The 18317-nt window shown below is 46.4% G+C and overlaps 2 protein-coding genes across 2 annotated transcripts; one reads left to right on the top strand and one right to left on the bottom strand.

The window, feature by feature from the left end:
• Nucleotides 1-6725: 6725 nt before the first annotated feature.
• N7473_000014 (uncharacterized protein) lies at nt 6726-7302 on the top strand (the record flags this gene model as incomplete). The annotated part of the gene is made up of 2 exons (XM_057145954.1): nt 6726-6908; nt 7180-7302. 2 exons carry the CDS (start codon nt 6726-6728, stop codon nt 7300-7302), a joined length of 306 nt encoding a protein of 101 aa, XP_057013840.1.
• An 812-nt stretch (nt 7303-8114) lies between these two features.
• Nucleotides 8115-8294, bottom strand: N7473_000015 (uncharacterized protein; the record flags this gene model as incomplete). The annotated part of the gene is made up of 1 exon (XM_057145955.1): nt 8115-8294. One exon carries the CDS (start codon nt 8292-8294, stop codon nt 8115-8117), a length of 180 nt encoding a protein of 59 aa, XP_057013841.1.
• Nucleotides 8295-18317: the final 10023 nt, after the last annotated feature.

Here is an 18317-nt window from a genome sequence, read left to right on the forward strand (position 1 = left end):
TGCTAGGAGCCATCAGTCGTACATCAGCGTCACTATGGGATTACCGGACTCATCATCCTGCTCAGTGTCAAGAATTGGCTCGACTTCTATCTCATCTGGGTTCTTATCCTTCTCCTCTCTCGCTGCTTCACTTTCGTTTGCTTTCTGCTCCTCAAGATCGAGCATTGACGTGCTAAAGAAAATCATAAGCTCCTCAATAGTCCCAGGCTTCATAGAGAAGTTTTCGAGTTCAGTTTGACCGCATATTCTTTAGACTGGATTCGCGGAAAATTGATCCCGATTAGGGCGTTTTAATTGAATGTTATTCTAAGCACCTAGAATAGAGACCGCTTTCTAATTTGTTCTACGTATTTTACAATACGTTTTTCATAGTATAAGTCGCGTATCTTATACGAAATTTGCATACCCTCTCTACTATCCTAGATCCTAGAGTAATCAGCTGTTTCGCGCACGATTCGTGCTTACCGAGATTTTCGGTCAATATTGGCTTCGAAGAATCGCCTTCGACGCTTGTCTGCATCTATTACTTGATTAAACATCTGCTATGAATGTAAATACAACGAGTTATACTGAATGCAACGAACGAGGACATGATCTAACACCTGGAATCAATCTTCAATTTTTCATAAATAGTGTGGAAAATAGTCAAGGTCGTGATATAAAATCTATCGTCGAACGGTACTAGGACTTGTAGCATCCCGTATTTAGTGGAATTTATGTTGACACCGTCGAATAAGGCAGCCGCCGTATCTGTCTCTTCATCCACTAACACCAGGCTTGACTTATTTTCCCAGATAAATACACGCAGTGTTATAGTATGGGAAGAGACCACTATCGCTTGCGGTGGTAGATGTATGGCCGCTGTTAATCGATACTGGATAGAATATCGGTGTATTTTGATGCACATCAGACGACCATAAAGCAGATGTTTAGTCATTTGGGCCGTGAATAAAGCCGACGTCGTTTAAGTGTTTTGTTTTGGAGGTGCAATACGCCAATTTATGATTAACTATACCATACGTGCTTTCATAAACAATCAAGATTGGGCTTGAATGACTGCTTCATCCGATAGCACTGACATTATGACAGGATCTTGCGACCAATACTGATGAGGGAAACCATTATTTTGGGCAACGATCTTGTCCTTCATCCTTAAGAACCGCGTCATAACATTTTGGCGAAGTCTTAAGGAAGCTCTTTTTCGCGAATGGAGGATGACTGATAACGCAAGGATCGTCTGGCATCTCGAAATTTTGGGTATCTTCAGGGAGATAGAGGAGTGTGAATATTCCAATCATTCACAACGCAAACTTACCTGAAGACTCGATCGGTGATTTTTCAATATCAAAGTAGGATTATAGGCCGCCCTGGGGAAAGTTCCGTCGCAATTTTTGATTGATGCTAGACAGGCGGCTTAAGTTGACGGAGGCAATTGTTCAGCACGAATACCATTGCTCATTGATTCGGCACGGAGGTTTGAGTCGGTTGGAAGCACATTATCGAATATGCCGTTACTTACCCCGTGTTTGTTCAGTGAAGGGGTGAGTGGCTTTAAAGTCGTCCATAGGCTCAACTCATGGCAGTGCCGCTCCACACGCAATCTGGCGATTGAAATAAGCCACCGGAATTTCGTTTCGCACATGGCCCGTGTAATGAATATTTCAACTGCGTCACGTTGCGTTAAACGACGTTGCAATTCTTGTAATTATTACAACACCGTTTACCAAGTGGAAGGCGATCTGGGCAATCGAGACAGAAATGCAAAAGGGAAGCGATTCACTCGGCTCTTCGTAACCACGAAATGTGTCTTACCAATATCGGCGTTCCTGGAAGATGAAGTCTCAGCAGTTGATTCACCCAGAATGATGTGCTTATTATTGTCCATGCATAACTGCCAACCGTGCTAGTTATATCTAGCCTGTGGGAGTCACACAATCAACTCCTAACAAATTAATTTTAGACGACCTTCGGTGGGCTGAGATTTCTAAACATCTCCGCTATTTCGCAATCCAGCTCTCTAGTCGCGAGTGCAGTCGAAAATGGCCTGATGGAATATGCTCAGTTAACCTCCTTTTCAGAGGAATATACAGTACGTGAAAACATGCATCTTGCCTGAAAAATATATGGTTTCTAGTCGGTTGTCTCAAGCCATCCTAATTGAACGGTCAGACAAATCTACTTATCAATTGTGCCACATTCTCCGGCTTGTCCTCCATGGGGTAATGACCAGCATTTTCGATCATGATACCGTCTAATGCCCAGTCCACCATATTTCTTTTTCCAATCACACACGAAAGGGCTGTCTTGTAACCCCTTCCCAATGGATCACGTTCTCCAAACACAATGGCAGTTTTAAATCGGCTTTCAGTGTCCTCGTTCTTGTCATCACTTCGACTTTCTAGCAGGTAGCGACTTGCACTGTCAACTCTCTCCGATAGAAGGGCTAGGCTGTTCAGACCAGCGAACCCTTTTGGGCAAAAGGCTTCACACGCCTTCCACAATGGCGTCTCGCGCATATATCTCAGCAAGTGTGGCGGTACTCCGATACTCATATGATCGAAAGGCTCAAAGCTTGGTCCAACATTGGCGGGTAAGTCCCGGTAAGGTGCACCATAGCCTTTAGCATCCCGCCTTGGAATATCGTAAAGTAACAGTCGGGTAATTGTCGATTGGGAAATATATCCATCTAGGACTCGAGTGAGGAGAAAGCGGAACCCGTGAAGAACACGGCCATCTATGCCCATTCCGTGGGGCTGACATGGCAAGAATGAGTTCATGAGGAAGAGCCCACTGCATGATGACGAAGGCAAGTAGGGAATACAACATAGAGCCACATAGCTGAAATCTTATTAACACTGTTGAAAAAAAGACGCAGAGGGACGAATTGTATGCGGTTGCCATGCGTGTAGGAGGAGAGAAAATTCCACTTACCCGCCCCAACTGTGTCCTACCAGCACTGCGCCTTGGAGCTGCACATGACTAACAAATGCCATTACTGTTTGCATGTGAAGCTCAAAAGTAACAGATTCCCTGTGTATAGGCTTGTCGCTCCGTCCATGGCCGATCCAATCGAGGGCATAAATTTCATGGCCCTCCTCGCGAAGTCTAGGCAAAATCTACATAGAGCACCTGTTAGTAGAGTCGCTGCAGGTGCGTTATCACACTTTGATATTTGGGCCAGGATAGCCCGAAGAGGCTTAACGTAGTTGACACACCTTTCTCCACATAAAACTCCAGCTTCGACTTCCGTGTAAAAACAGAATGGGCCGTTTTGACGAAGTTGAAGTGCTACTGTCATCGCTTCTCTCTGGCCTTAGATGAACAAATCTTGCTCTTGCGCCACAGACCTCGAACTCCTCAGTGTGTTCGCCCCACAAAATGTTGTTCATCCACTCCTTTCCAGATCGGTTGACCCTAGCTATATCACCATCTCTGAAAATATATTTTCCCTCAAGCTGAAGTTGAGCAAACATTGCTGACTGCCTCCGACTGGACTCGGTCTGTTCAATGAGCTTATCCCACGGGAAAATAAGACACCAGATCGTTCCGACGATGGTTGGAATCAGGTCAGTCAAGGCCCGTGCAAAATATGCCGGAAGAAGGATGCTGATTGCGAAGAGCTGAAATATACCGTAGGATAGAAGAGATGTGCTTATGCTTTCGTTCGCCGCTTTAATCGCGATAATGAGCTGTCCAGTGGCCAATCGTAAGAAGCAACTACTGGAATATAGCGCCGTCGAAGTCGCAGATTGAGCCATCTGCGAGCTCCAATCCAAGATAGGCGGCTTTCTCCAAACCATTTTGTAAAGCGAAAAGTGAAAAGGTTGCTTAGAAAGAGTTATATCTGACAGGATTATCAAATAAAATTTGGCAATTCTCTCCTCGCTGGTTCAGCGATGGGTAATTTATAACAAAGCTCCCGGAGAATGGTCGTTTTCCCTTTTTTGGCCCATGCTATCCCCCTTGGTTTGACCAAGTCAAATCCCCTTAAATACCCTTGTAAACCGGATTAAGCCGAGAATGTGCCAAGGTATTTGCAATATCGGAAATTCTTCAAACTTGAGCTCTATTCTCAAGTTCGGAAGATAGCTTTATAAACCACTAGTCTGAGACATTGGCAAATTCCATGTGAGCTAGGTATGTCGCAAGTCCTAGTATCCCTAGCCAGGTACTCAAGGGCTATCAGACGCATGAGCCGCGTACGTGCAATTCTTCCAGTCGGCAGTTCAGGCATACTTTCAACGCTCAAAATACCCAAGAACGACTTGGCTCCTCCTACAGGAGCGGTGATAGGCATATTTTGCGGAGGTTTTGGCGTTCATGAGCTGACCTCTATTTCCAAGAACGCGATCAATTATTTCCCGTGGAAGTAGCCGAGAAGTATGAAACTCATGCTACTCAAAGGAGAGACTTCCTCGCTCCACCAGTCCAGGTAAGGTCTCACCTTAGTCTATCTTTTTCCAAGGGGTGTAATGCTTTTATCTGCGCGTCCATTCGAATCTCTCTGCAAACCCTCCATGGCCAACATGGTTATCTCCAGTAAACTAGAAGCGTTCTTCTCATAAGTCAAGGTATCTCTCACATTCGCCATCAAACCCTCGCCCAGGCTAAGCCACATTACTTGGCCTAAAGGTTTGAAATCAGCAAGGATATGACGCTCCACTGAAGCGGACCTAATCATCGTTTTATATCGAAGTACTCGTTTCACGGCCAACCGTGGATACGGTGGAGTTGTAGCGTCATCATTGCTTTACATATATTTAATATAGCATGTGTAATGCGGAAGTAGTGGTGCCTTATGTCACTCCATACTCGTTCCAAACTACTGAAGCCACCTTGGATTTGGATTCCGTCCACGGTCCAGGTACCATATACTACATGGGTGGTTACTTGTGTCTCAGAAGGGAAAGCATGCCAGTGCCCTTCTGACTCATTGGTTATAATCTAGAGCTAGCGGTTCACTGCAAGTGGTATGCTGCCCGTCCTAAATGTCTGCTCTTTCAACCTTCCAGTAGGGACACGGAAATATGGAATTACCTCACTAATACACTCAAACCATGAGTGCTGTGCTCTTTTTAATCTCTCTTGCAATCACTCATAGTTTTGCTGGTACTGCGCTGGGTAATATCAAACTGTTACATTGACCGCTGGCCTGCAGCCTCGCGGATGCGAGAACTAGTTATGCAAAAGGAATCAAGTCCACAGAATTCCCAAGTTAACGTGACGTGACTGATTGTAGGATCACATACGCATTCCTTACTTCGTCTGGTTACCTGAGACAAAATTTGCACGGACTGAAACAACAATCAAAGACCATACCGTTTTATCAAAGCGGCAATCCAATAGTATTTTGAATATATAGGTACAAATGCCTCTTTTCTTAGATCGTGTTACTACTCTTATGATCTTTCAGAAAATTCCTGGTAGATGCCCTGGATACTAACCGAACTTTCACAAAGGCAGAATTAAAGCCTAAAATTCAGAAATAGCTGATGAGCATGCAGAGTGAGCAGGCAGAGAACAGGACGAATAGAGTCTGCTGTATCCCTATTTAAACACCGAATCTGTAGTCAATTCATCACAAGAAGTACAGTACGTATCCGACCCTCTGAGATCACAGGGCGGAAAATTTGATGTGATGGGCACAAATTAGCGTTCATGTACGCAATACCCAGCGAGCTTCTGAATCGTTAGTCTACAGCTAAGTCAGTGAGTCTGGACTAAATGCTTGGTCGTTGCTTGTGATCAGCCCCTTGCAGCCACTCGACGGTTCGCACGCCGGCCACTAGGAATCTGACCCGAAATAAGTGGCGTGCATTGGACCGGAGATGGGACAACACCGCGTCCTGCTGTTTTAGCCCAGTACCCAGAGTTACATCGAATTGAGTAGGGACGACATATTTCGGTACGGTTTGAATGCAGTTGTCGTGAGTGGATAAGGAAAATCGCGGTCGCTTGCATAGTCTCAAAGACAATCTATTTACCGGCTCTCAAGCCGGCCGCAACTGACACTATTCAAGGTAGTACAACTAGTGCACAAGGCTGGGTCTGACGTTACATTTCCGGCAAAAAGACATGAACCTGGACTGTCTCCCTGGTATATACTCTTCTTAATAGAAAAAGTATCTGCAAATCTAGATTAAAGTCACTTTTCTTCTGCACTACAGGACATGAGCATTTGGTGAAATACTGTCTCTTTGCTGAGAGTATAACACCAGCTTAATGGATCATTCTTTGTGGGATGGCCTTCATTGCAGGACTGCCTAATAGATCAACCTGATCTTCAATATCTCACCAATCATGTTGAAGAATCAGTCGCGCCAGAGACTTCATTTGGAGAGGCTAGTCTCCAATCCACTCCTGAATGGCTTCTAACCCCACAGTCAAGTTGGAATTCCGTCCAAGCTCTTTTGAAAGGCCAGTGCCACCACAAAACCAAAACACCTTGGCCTATTTGCGGGAAATGGGCATGGCCTCGTCTCTAACTATAACTCTAGCTACAAGGCAGGGGATACGCTAGCGCTGTTACCCTCCCAAAACAAATTCTCTGGACTCCGGGATTCCTATAGTGCAGTCCTACTTTCACAGAGCTTGCCTTTAAAGAGCGCAATACCAGCTCATAGAGAAAGTGCGAGGTAATCCGATTCCACTTAGTGTACGGACTAACTTAGATTAACAAATATTCCCTAGATATCGCTTTTACTTGCCTTCAAGCCCCGACAGCAATGGTTGTTAACCCGAATGAGGCACCAGAGTCATACCTCAATAAGGGCCAGACCTATCATTTACGGGTTGTTGATACAACCCCACCACGGTTCACCGAGACGACGAAGTACCGGACATTCATCCGCTCTCTTTCCAGGAACGAGGACAGCGAAGTGGTCTGGCTGAGATTGGCAAGACAGACTGTGAGCTTCGTGCTATTGAATACGCTAGTCAGAATAGCTCTCAGATGCTAGTCGGGCAAGAGTTTTTGGACAGATTTTCTGTGACTTGGACGATTAACCCCGTCACCGACCTTCATGAGTGCGGAATTCCGATACGGTTCAACTTTTGTTCTACTGATTTCACCCTCACAAAAGGGGTGAAGGGTATTTCGGTGCAACTTTGCGCCAAAACTAATCTAATCGACAACACCATGGATTCAAACAAACGTGAAATCTGTTTTTGCAAAATTAGAGTGTTCCGCAGATGACAGAGGGTCAAGAGATGATTACCAAGGTCAAGACACTCCCAGCGAGCCATAGCGGTGGCAATGGACCGAGTGCTGATGCCCAACTGGGGATTTGGTTGGATTATTGATTCCTTCCGGTGAAGAAGAGCCCATGCTGTGACAAATGGTACCTCGTGGGTTTTCATTTGATGAAGGTGAACCTCGGACCACGATGTTCTCCATTAAGTGGCAGAAGCTGTACATCTTAGTATGGATGCGCACATCACGGACGAGCCGTGGATCTAATTTCAGGCCGAGGGAAATAACCATCATGTGTATGTCTCGACAAGGTGTATCGAAGAATGTGATCATGTCCACGGGGCTTTACAGTACGACCACAACGAACCTACCTTGCCGTCTAACAGATCCACCCCACGACGCACCTTGAAACCCATCATCTGTATCTCAAAGACCTATTCAATCCTCGCAGCCACAGATATCGCATTCCAACACCGGCTCCTCACTGGTCGCCCCCGTCAGCTTACTGAAATAGGCACTACCACCAAGCCCGCGCTGTAGTGGGCGATACCGCACGCTGCTTTACATGTGGGACCGTTGTCCCGCTGAAGGTCATCCAGGAAATTCCACCGGAGTTCTATGGAAAGTGCACAAAGAAGACTGCTTATGGCAGGTCATCAACCATAGCTTTCGATTCGCGACCTGAACCATACCCAACACCAACAACTCCTACACCAATGAACCAAACGAAACTAGACCTTGAGACTCCTGCTGATTTACTCCCCGCCAAGCTTTCATCTGAACCGCTAGCCTTGCTCCCGGCCACCTATCCTCCACGACACGTCCAACCAACCCAACAACCACCACCTCTCTCCCGCAATTCCACCGCATCGCTACCCTTCTGTTCTTCGTCAGCCTACGACAACCTCGCCGTAGCCGAAGACTAAACATTTTTGAAATAGACAAGGTGATTCAAGCTGCACTGCAGAATGAGGTCAATGTTGATCAGGCCGACTTTCTCGACGTCTTTCTGCGAGCAGTAGTAGACGTCACCACCGGAACAGCTCTCGCGGAGGAGACCGGTGACAAGGTTGTTTAGAGGAGAGGAACCCCCCGTTTTCATTGCTGCTGCACACGATTGTCTCCTCTCCTCTAAACAACCTTCTCACTTAGCTTCTCCGCGAGAGCTGTTCCAGTGGTGACGTCTACTACTGCTCGCAGAAAGACGTGGAGAAAGTCGGCCTGACTAACCTTGACCTCAACCCGCAGTGCATCTTGAACCACCTTTTCCAGATCAAAAGTTTTCTTTATGCTTATATATTGATGGGGCAGTTATTACATATAATACATAATCAATCTTCAAATATCTCACTACAGTCTTCGAGTTTATGTATAATAACTGTCTACTTATGCGACAATGCACACCCAAATAGCGCGTAACTGGAAGATAATTTCATGGGCTGGATCATAGTTCGCCTAATCTGTCCTAGTATTATCAAGGAAAAGAAGACTCAGAATGCCTAGCTAAGGGCTGCAACACTGACTTGTGCGACTGCCGTCGACCAGAACAGATTTAGATAAGAAAGGCAAGCGATGGGACTAGCTCCAGTATCCTGCTGAAGAGCAGAAAGGGACGATTGGGACAGAGATGCTTCGATAGTGCAGCGGTCAAAAGGTCGACGGCAGCCAGGTAGATTAATTGTCTCGGGTAACTCTTATGGAAACCAAGAGGGAAGCAGATGATGTGCTATATCATGCATGTATCAATTTCAAGCTTGCTTCTGCTTCCCTGGATAGACATACAATGCTCCACCACCGCCCTGTTTCGCATAATTCTGAGGGGTATTATTAGAAAGGCCAAGCGCCGTATCGCTCCATTCACATCCAACATCTGGCCCCGCGGACATTTCACGCTCTCCTTGGCAGCATCAACTCTTCCGCCGAAATCATGGTCCTAGCAAAGTCTGTCTTTGCAGATGCATCGAAATAAATCCCCAAACTGATCGCTTCCAGTTGAGTGACCGAGATTTTTGCCTACTGACACGTACCAATATGAGGAGATGAGCTTCGGGTGTCGATAAAAGGCTGCTTATTCCGTATGTTGTAGTTATCTGTCGCCAGTGACAATTTCTATATAGACCGAAAAGTGACTAGGTAGTTCTACATGGAATAAAAGGGACCGTAACTGTATCTTGTTGCAAAGGATATTTTTTGCCGCCCCCCGGTTTCTAGGAGACTGAATAAAAATGAGCTTCTATATTAAGTGGGTTTAAAATTAGGCGGACTCTTATGAACCGATCCACTTGGAGCACTAGTCATATATTTGAGGATTAATCAACTCATGTAAGAGCGCTCTGAGCTAGCCTTAAGCCTGTGCGATACCTGTACGTATGCCCTGCACTCCTCACCATCCTTTTCAAGGCAATTGGCATGGCGGTATTGAAGAGAGCCGAAGCATTCATATGCGTTACTTTAGTATCTGCGAACAATTAAACCGGTAGTAAACATTATTCGATCAAGTTTAATAGCATGCCACTTTAACACCCCGTAACGTCTTACCGTTTCTACGAAGCCCAGGCGGAATCCTCGATACCACTACTCAAGCCATAGTTCTAGCGGTTCGTAGACACATTGGAGGAAAAAACGCACACCAATATCTGCAGCGAATAAGAAAAGTACAACTTACACGGTAACAAATATTTGACAATCTGCTGTAACTTCAAGCTTTAGTCTATCCTACCAATATCTGAACGGTCGAAGCTCCTAGCGGCTCCCTCGGGTTTCTGGCCAGCCAGCACAGAAGAATAAAACGGCAAACGGACCACAACATTTGTAGACAATAAGACTTCATCAAGCCAAGCCTGGGAAGCAAGATAAGATGCCTAAAGGGTGAGAAAAGCGGTCTGGGTCATGGTAAGATTGCCGAACGGGGCACATATCATCCATGACTATGAAATTCTTGCAGAAATGGGGTCTCAGGTATATTGTTAGAATATCCCCTTGTCACACCAAGTTGGCAAAACCGATTGAGAGGACGCGCTTGTATCGCCAGTTTCTTTCGTTAGGTTGGATTGAAGCTTCAAAAAAATACTGGCCGCTTATGGTCCTACCGAAGTCTCTTCCGCAGTTAGTTGGATGATTAGCCTGGTCAAGTTAAAGATCCGCGAAAAGCCGAAGTTCAAGTTTCTAGGAACTGCATTGCGTTTTGGGGTCTATCTCTCGAACTGAATCCTTAACAGTCAGTCTAGAGGGAAAACGTGCACGATACCCCGTACTCAGCGACAAAGGTGGATGTGTTGAAAGGAAACAGAAAGAAGCATCGCCAGTATGAGAAGAAAGGCTTCATAGCCAGTATCAGTCATAGACGGCTTGGAACTGCTGACGCTGGGCAATTGCTATACAGAGTTAGCCATGGGAGTTGGTTGCCATACGAAACCAAAGATCTTTTGCTCTTACCCTGAACTGGGCTGAGAATCAGCACTTTATCCAGCAACAAAAGTAGAGAGTCGAATATGGCTACCAAAATCTGGTGCGAAAAGGAAAATAGAAATAACACCTTGTCTCCTATCAATTGATGTATCATAAACGGATAAATCAAAAGTACTACTTTTGTGGTCGGAGAATACAAGCGTGTTCATATCAATCTAGCTCCATAGATCTCTTTCAATAACTCCACAATGAACAATACTCTAGAGCGTCTATTTCTCGTGTAATTTCGGTGAAGTTACCAATTGGCTGACTGTGTCCGTACATCGAGTCGTTATGTATTTCTCAATGGTGACCGTAGTGACTATCCTGGATGCCCTCCTTTCTCCAATCTGGTGTGCTGGTTGTGTGTATATTTATGCTGGGACCGTCGCTATATACCGAAATACATGATATCAGTCCAATAATCTAATAGGATGACTTTCTTGTGCGGACAGTAGTCTCGAACCCATTTCGACCTCGCACTCTTTACAATTGATTCGCCGCTTCCGCAGGTGCTTCAGCGACACGAACTTGCCAATTCTGATTGGGCGCCTCCAAGTCTCGTCAGACGAGCTATTCCTAAGTATTCGAGGTGAATATCCCATTTGACCATACCGTAGGTAGTCAGAGCAAGAGTTCATTACGCGCGTTTAACCAATATTGCCAGTGAGTATGAAACTAGTACGCAGCCGGAGAGCCTCTGCTATATCTTAAATTGGCCATTACCTAGGCAAACTTTCGGAAACATTGCCTTTCACAGAAACTGCATCAATGGGGTTTTCCCGTTGTGCATTGAAATATTTAACCAAGGCAACTTATTGACCTGAGTTACCGCTTTCATAGCCTGACCAGCCCCAAAAATTATGACTGATTCGCTAAGAGTGAAGGATCTTCGCTCATCGGGAAGAGTTTCACTTTACTGGCGCTTGAGACATTACCCGTGAAGTTCGTTCACTGCATCGCGAATGGCTAACGTGATTGTTTGGTCTTGAACCCTGAAATCTAGGATGACGACGACGAAGCAGATAATGATTTTCTAAACCAATACGCAATGACAAACGGCAACCAGGTAGTCATCGTAACGATATGTGTAGCAGAAGAGGCCAGAGTAACGGTTAAACCTATTTACCCTGTACTTGCAGGGGACTGTATAAGAAAGTAGGTACTAGATTAAGCTTTTGATTGGTTACTGGAACTTAGCCTGTATGGGGCGGTCCCGAAAGATCCCAGCGAAACCCCAAAAAGATCCAATTGATCCCAAATAATCCCGGAAACCCCGTAAAAAGCCCCATAATACCCCATCTCCCTCTTATTCTGAAACTAGACATCCCCAAAGACTTCACCTAGTCCAAGAATGACATCTGATTATACCAGGAACTTTAAGCTAGGTTAACTATGATAGGGCAATTACCTATTACTGTAGGTCGAATAGAAAAAGACTGTAGAATAAGAGATATTTCAGGGTTAGTTACAGGATCGAAGAAGCGGATCTCGAAAGCATTCTCTGCATTCCTAGTAATATATATTCTTCTGCAAACAACATATTTATATCTCCGCAACCTCATCAACAAAAATCCTTTACACAACTTATAAACCACTAAAACGGTCTAATTTCTTCAAATCTGGGAAGAAGTTCCAAAACCGAGCTACATTCATCCTTAGTTCAGCATAATTACATGAAATTTCAGTATCTTCAAGTAAAATCACATGGTATTTTAAGAGGAGAACCAAAACAGGACTACATCCTGGATTGTTCAGCAGATGTATAGACGCCAAAACCTTGATTTTATGCAAAATGGGGGTTTTATGGGGCTTCTTCTGGATGATCCAAGAGCATTTCTGAAAACCCCAAAACCCATTGGGGTTGGGGCCTGGGTTGCAACTCTTGGGCCGCAGATGGGGTCTTGCGGAAGACTGTCTAATTCGCACGGTCACGTGGTGCGATCCGGTTTCATAGTCCTTGTCCTTGAACGGAATTGTACCATGCGTAGGCGCCAAGCCAACGCTGCGCGATGGAGAGTGCCAGGTCGGTTTTATGCGCGCAGTAGGCAAAAAACTCTGGTAAGCGCGGTCCACGCACACGCCTAGAGTTTGGTTTCCGCTGGCTTACTAACGAGTTTATCCCGCGCAAAATTTCGCGGCAAATCTGACTGCCTATATCTTCTATGCCTCTGAGCTATCCATGGGGTAATTAGGCCTGTACGATCCTGTATATTAATCAATTCACTCAATAATCCGAAGCTAGTCTCTGCTTGTCTTCATCCTCTTGCCTGTCCATCCAACCACCGTACTAGCTCGTACAGCTATAGCTTGCTCAGGTTTTGATTTCGCCAGCTATGATACAATTACCACTAAAACACACGCAAAAAATGAGTCTCGCCAAGACCTGTTCAGGCAACAAGCCACCTGTCCTTGTCGACATATAGTTTTGGGTATACTTTCAAGTCCACTGGGAGCGCCACATGGTTGTCATTTGATGGCTTCCGATCCTACCAATAGGGTCTGTGTTCGAAGAAATGGGGGGCGTGCAGGTGAATTTCACGCCCATTTTCCAAACCCACTAGCCTATTCGGGTCTAGTTCTGAGCGTGAGAATGTGTTCGATGTACATTTGGATGTTCGATGTACATTTGGAAAGCTAAGGTTTTGAGATCAATCCGGAATCCGGAGTTGCAATGTAGACATAGCAATGACTACGTAGGGTTGGAATTAGTATCCCTAATGATCAATGGTGCGAATGAATAAACAGCATACAGCTGAGTGATGCAATTAGGGTTCGAGCAGACTTCCACAGCACGGAAAATATCGCTTGTGCCTTGAATTTATTACTTCAGGTAACTGGATAATAAATGACGATGAAAGATAATGTATCGTGCTTACCGAAGCAATTATGCCAAGCTTCGTCAACGAGTGCATTTGTAGTTGCAACGGTAGGTCGGGTCGATGTTGTGGTAATCTATGGAGCGCTATTTGCTTAAGATGTTCACTCGCGTCACTGTTGACGCAACTGAGGGGCCTCAGCTATGTTCATGCTTTCATGCGCCCCTTAACTTGTCTCTCCACGTTCTAGATTAGGCAATCTTGCGGTGCGGGCTTCAGTGCACTAAAATGCGCACTTGGCTCCGACTCTGGAATTCTCGCTGTCAAGCTGGAGAAGAATGATATTTTCGTCCGTCAGAATCTCTGTAAAGGGATAATATTCCTGTGCAGGAGACAGGGGTGTCCCAGATTCAGGCGAGATTCTCGACACTGTGACCATAGCACAGGAGGCCCAAGCGAAACGATTGTAAATGAGACAAGCTGGTTTTGTCGTTGGCTCTAAGAATTGCCAATTAAATACCGAAAGTCTCCTTCGATGTCAGTTCTCGAAACCGCAGCACGCAAGTCATTAGATGGACGTTTAGGCAAGATGCGTTACTTCTCCTGTCCATGGAAAAGCTGCAGAAAGGTTTGGGATGCTGTCTACCGTTTTACCATGCTTCTGACACCTTCGTGTCAGGAATTTACTAGTAGGGCGAACGTCTGCCGACACTACCGCATCCACACGAACCAACGGCCCTTTACCTGCCCCAAAAGCGGCTGTAGTAAGGAGTTCCACCAGAAATCTTCACTGAATGTCCATCTCAGAACCCATACTGGGGAAAAACCATACGTCTGCCTATTTCAAAATTGCCAGAAAGCATTTGCCGATGTAAGTAACTTTCAGAAGAAAACACATCCCCTCGTTTTCTTAGCGATTTGATCCAAAGACTCATCGGCTTGTGCAGTCATCGACCTATACGAGACATCAGCGTACTCATACTAATGATAAGCCTTACGTCTGCACGCATTGTGGTCAGAGGTAACTACAAATTTATTACAATCCACCGCGCTGAAAGGGTGTCCCTAATAATCCGATGTAAGATTTTCTCGCCAGTCTTCACTGCGAAGACACCGGAATATTCTCCACGGCGGAAGCAGCCTGACGAAGCTCCACTCGGACCATGAATCACTATCGATGCAACAACCTAGTTTTGATGGGGTGCCAGCCCTCCAGCCGGCGAGCCCCACCCATCAACCGGCCGCGGCCGGTACACTCACTACACTTGCAGAGCATTTCCTGGCACGACGCGCTACCCATGAGTTTGACAATTCTTGTGAGGAGTTTGATGCTTCTGAATTGTTCCGACCAATCTACAGGACGGGGATGCCTTATGTTCCTCCTCCACTGGCAAGAGGTGAGGACATCGACCAGCTCCACGTCTCCTTCAGATACGTTGAATTTTTCTGTCCCACAAATTACTTGTACACAATCTAGCTAGTGCTGTCGAGGGATAAAGTCTAATTTATTCGGAGAACCTAAGGTGTTCTTAGAACACATGATGATCCGCCCTGGTAGCGCCTGCATTAGGCCAGAGACGTTGGTCAAATAAAAACACACCGAATTGTGTCATCCTACCGCATCGAATGCAAGTTTGTGCAGTCTCAGCGTGTATTCATCCATCATTGGACGAATTGATGCTGAGAAGCATTCTGCACAGGTAAAATGGTACAATCTGAAGCTGCGAACAATGAACCTGTCATAAAACAGGGCTGTTGTTCTTACTCGTCGCCTGTTCAATAACCCCAGGCTGGACAACTCTCTCTGAATGTATATTACTATGAACTCCATTTTAGTGACATACTTCCCTAATGCAGGAGTACTTATTGCGAGGGAAATCGCATGTAGCACGCATGCACGGGGCGGAACGAGCGTTGTGTGCGGCATTGGATTGGTCGAAGATGTGGCCATCATCGTGAAATCAGACACATATCATGACAACATTGAGCTGCTAGAGAAGGTGCTGGGCAGGGCAGAGCAGTGGGCCAAGTGGCATGCAGCAAGGTTGGTATCCGACAAATTCGAACTGATTCATTTCACCAACCCCAGCACGAACGACACTCGAACCCACATTGGAAACGACATTCAAAGTGACATCCAAACTGACATCCAAACCGATATCTTTGACTACGCGGCGCAACACCACGAGGGCAACGACCGGATGCCCGTCCGATGCCATGACAACACAATTAGAAAGCCATCAGGAACAGCGGGATACCTAGGTGTGTGGCTTGACAAACAGCCCAATATCAACAAACACCGTCAAAAACTGCTCGCTCAGGCTGACCGCAGCCTCGAAGCCCTCCGGCGATGACGGGGTCAGTCTGGGGAGCCTCACTAGCGGCAATGCGAAAGGTCTACCAGGCAGTAGTAGTTCCACAGATGCTCTTCGGGGTATCTGCATGCAGTTGCCTTGCTGCGAGGGCCATGCCGGCCGGTGAGTTACGACTCACCATCAACAAATTCATCAAGATCCGACGAGGTTGCAGCAATCCTCAGCAGCGGAGCTTTCAAATCTACTAGTGCGGCAGCTCACAGCATCGAGCGATTTCTTACACTGATCCATCTACTCATAGACCAAATCATCCCCGGAACAGCCATCCGAATCCAAACGGGGGCCGTGTGGGCCCAGCCAGAGTGGCTACGTCGACAAAGATCCCCCGCGGAGATCAGGAATGGGAAAGGAGCCCTCTCAAAGCCCTTGGATGGAAGAAAGGTGGTATATAAAACCAGCGAGGGGTATGGTAATCTCGCAGTCGTGAAAGCGCCATCGGAGTCACGGATCCCATGCGCCATTGACCAAGATGCAGAGGTTGCACGAGCCTTGCATGATAAGATTGAGAGGGAGTCTCTGTTCCCACAGCCCCTCTCAGACTGCACCCCGACAGCCGTACAGGATCGCCCATGGACGATCCTGTTTCTCATAAATTGTAGTGAACACGAGGGCATGATAGGAGCATCAGCCGTTGCACTGCGTGGGAGCATCTTTGAATAACGGCATCTTGGAACGACCGACCAATCAACAGTGTACGTTGCCGAGCCCAACGGCATTAAATGGCGATTGCCAGGTTCGTCAAACAGATGCAACAGCATTATACCAACAGGCCCACAAGGCTAGTGATTTTCTCCGATTGCCATGCCGCCATCCAGGCGGTGCAAAACCCGAAACGGTTGTCGGGCTAGTATGTGCTGTCTACCATATACGATGACGTACGAACCCTTCGAGCGACGCAATAATACCGCCAGCAAACGCCCACGTTCGATCTGATTCCCATCGAGATCTGTTGGATCCCCGCACACGTGGGCGTTCCTGGCAATGAATCCGCTGAAGTTGAAGCAAAGTTAGCGGCGACCGGAGGTGTGGTGGGGCACAGATCGGATCAAGCTCACGCCGGTGATTCGGCAGGCAGTGGATCCCTCAGCGCTCGGGTCCTTCTAGCAACGATCGCGAAGCGTCGAGTGCGGCGGCATATCAAAGAGAAATGGACACGTGGGCGAAAGAGCGAACTGGCAAGCCGAAACCACAGTTGGCCAAAGCTCCAGACAAGAAAGTGCTTCGGCTATTGGAATCCTTATCGAAACCGTACAACTCAAGATGCGATCGACGCGCATTGTACTGAACTATATTCAAAAGCAAGGCGGTCGAATCAAATCAGTGCTATAGCAGCGAGGGATCATACACACCGAGACACATGCTCATACAGTGCCTGTTGTACGCTGATCTGAGAAAACCCTTCCTTGACAAGATCCGGATGACCGATCTTGGGGATTCGACGGATTATGATGCGATTGTATCGCACAGGCAGGAAACACGCTACGTGGTCGAATTTATACTACAGACAGGCCTACTGGGGCAGTTGCGACACGTCTAGATCGAGCCGGGGCCGCTAAATGGAGGCAACGAAACCAACAAGTCAGGATGATCTGGCAACGGCACAGGGGGCGAAGACGCTGGGTAAGAGGAACGCCAAACCCACGGCAATCGAGAGGCTGCGGAAGAATACATCCAACATGTCAACACACCAGTCGACAGCAAACACCACTAATCGAGAACGGAGCAGGAGGAAGGTTGGGATGTCGGAGAGGGTAGGCAAAAGATAGATATGCAGAGGAAGCAGCAGGCCAATGTGAGGGCAGATTGAGAGATATATTGTGAGAATGAGGGCTTTTGAGGCATCATGGTACTATTTTAACACCGTTTTGGGCTGACTTTATATGGCAAGACGCCGTCTTTCTATATATTTACTGTTTCATGCGCGGTTCTGGCCTTCAGATCACTCTTGCTTCCGCCGGACGAAGCGCCAGTATAGCCATCACGCCACTACTGAGGCTGCAACAGGTTAATGGAGTATTGATTGATTAATTGAGGATTGATTTCGAGGGAAATCTAAATCAGTTCAAAGTCTCCCCAAATGTGTTACTGCATCAAATAGATATTTGTTCTATAGGAAATGATCAATACCTAGCGAAAGTGGAATGTGGTTGGATAGGTGTGAAATGTTACAAAATAAGTTACTATTGAACAGGGGGGCAAGTGCGTTTTGTCGGTGAACTCATTATTGTAATGCTATCGCTTGTTACAAGACGCTTTTCAGCATTTGACGGAACTATACAAGATATTTGACTCCTTGGCTGGAGATCCACCGTAACATAGTCACAGCAATAGTACTAGGAGCATATCTTGCGCATTTGAAAGAAAAAAACGGAAAGAACTGGAAAGACAGAAAATCTAACCTAAGCAGGAACTCGCAAACGTCATCTTATAACTGCTTTTTGCTAAACCTAGCTTTATATGCTTGTAGTGGGTTGATATCAAATT

This window comes from Penicillium subrubescens (genome assembly GCF_028828155.1).
Source record: "Penicillium subrubescens strain IBT 31985 chromosome Unknown utg000001l_segment0_segment0, whole genome shotgun sequence".
Taxonomy (NCBI): Eukaryota; Fungi; Ascomycota; class Eurotiomycetes; order Eurotiales; family Aspergillaceae; genus Penicillium; species Penicillium subrubescens.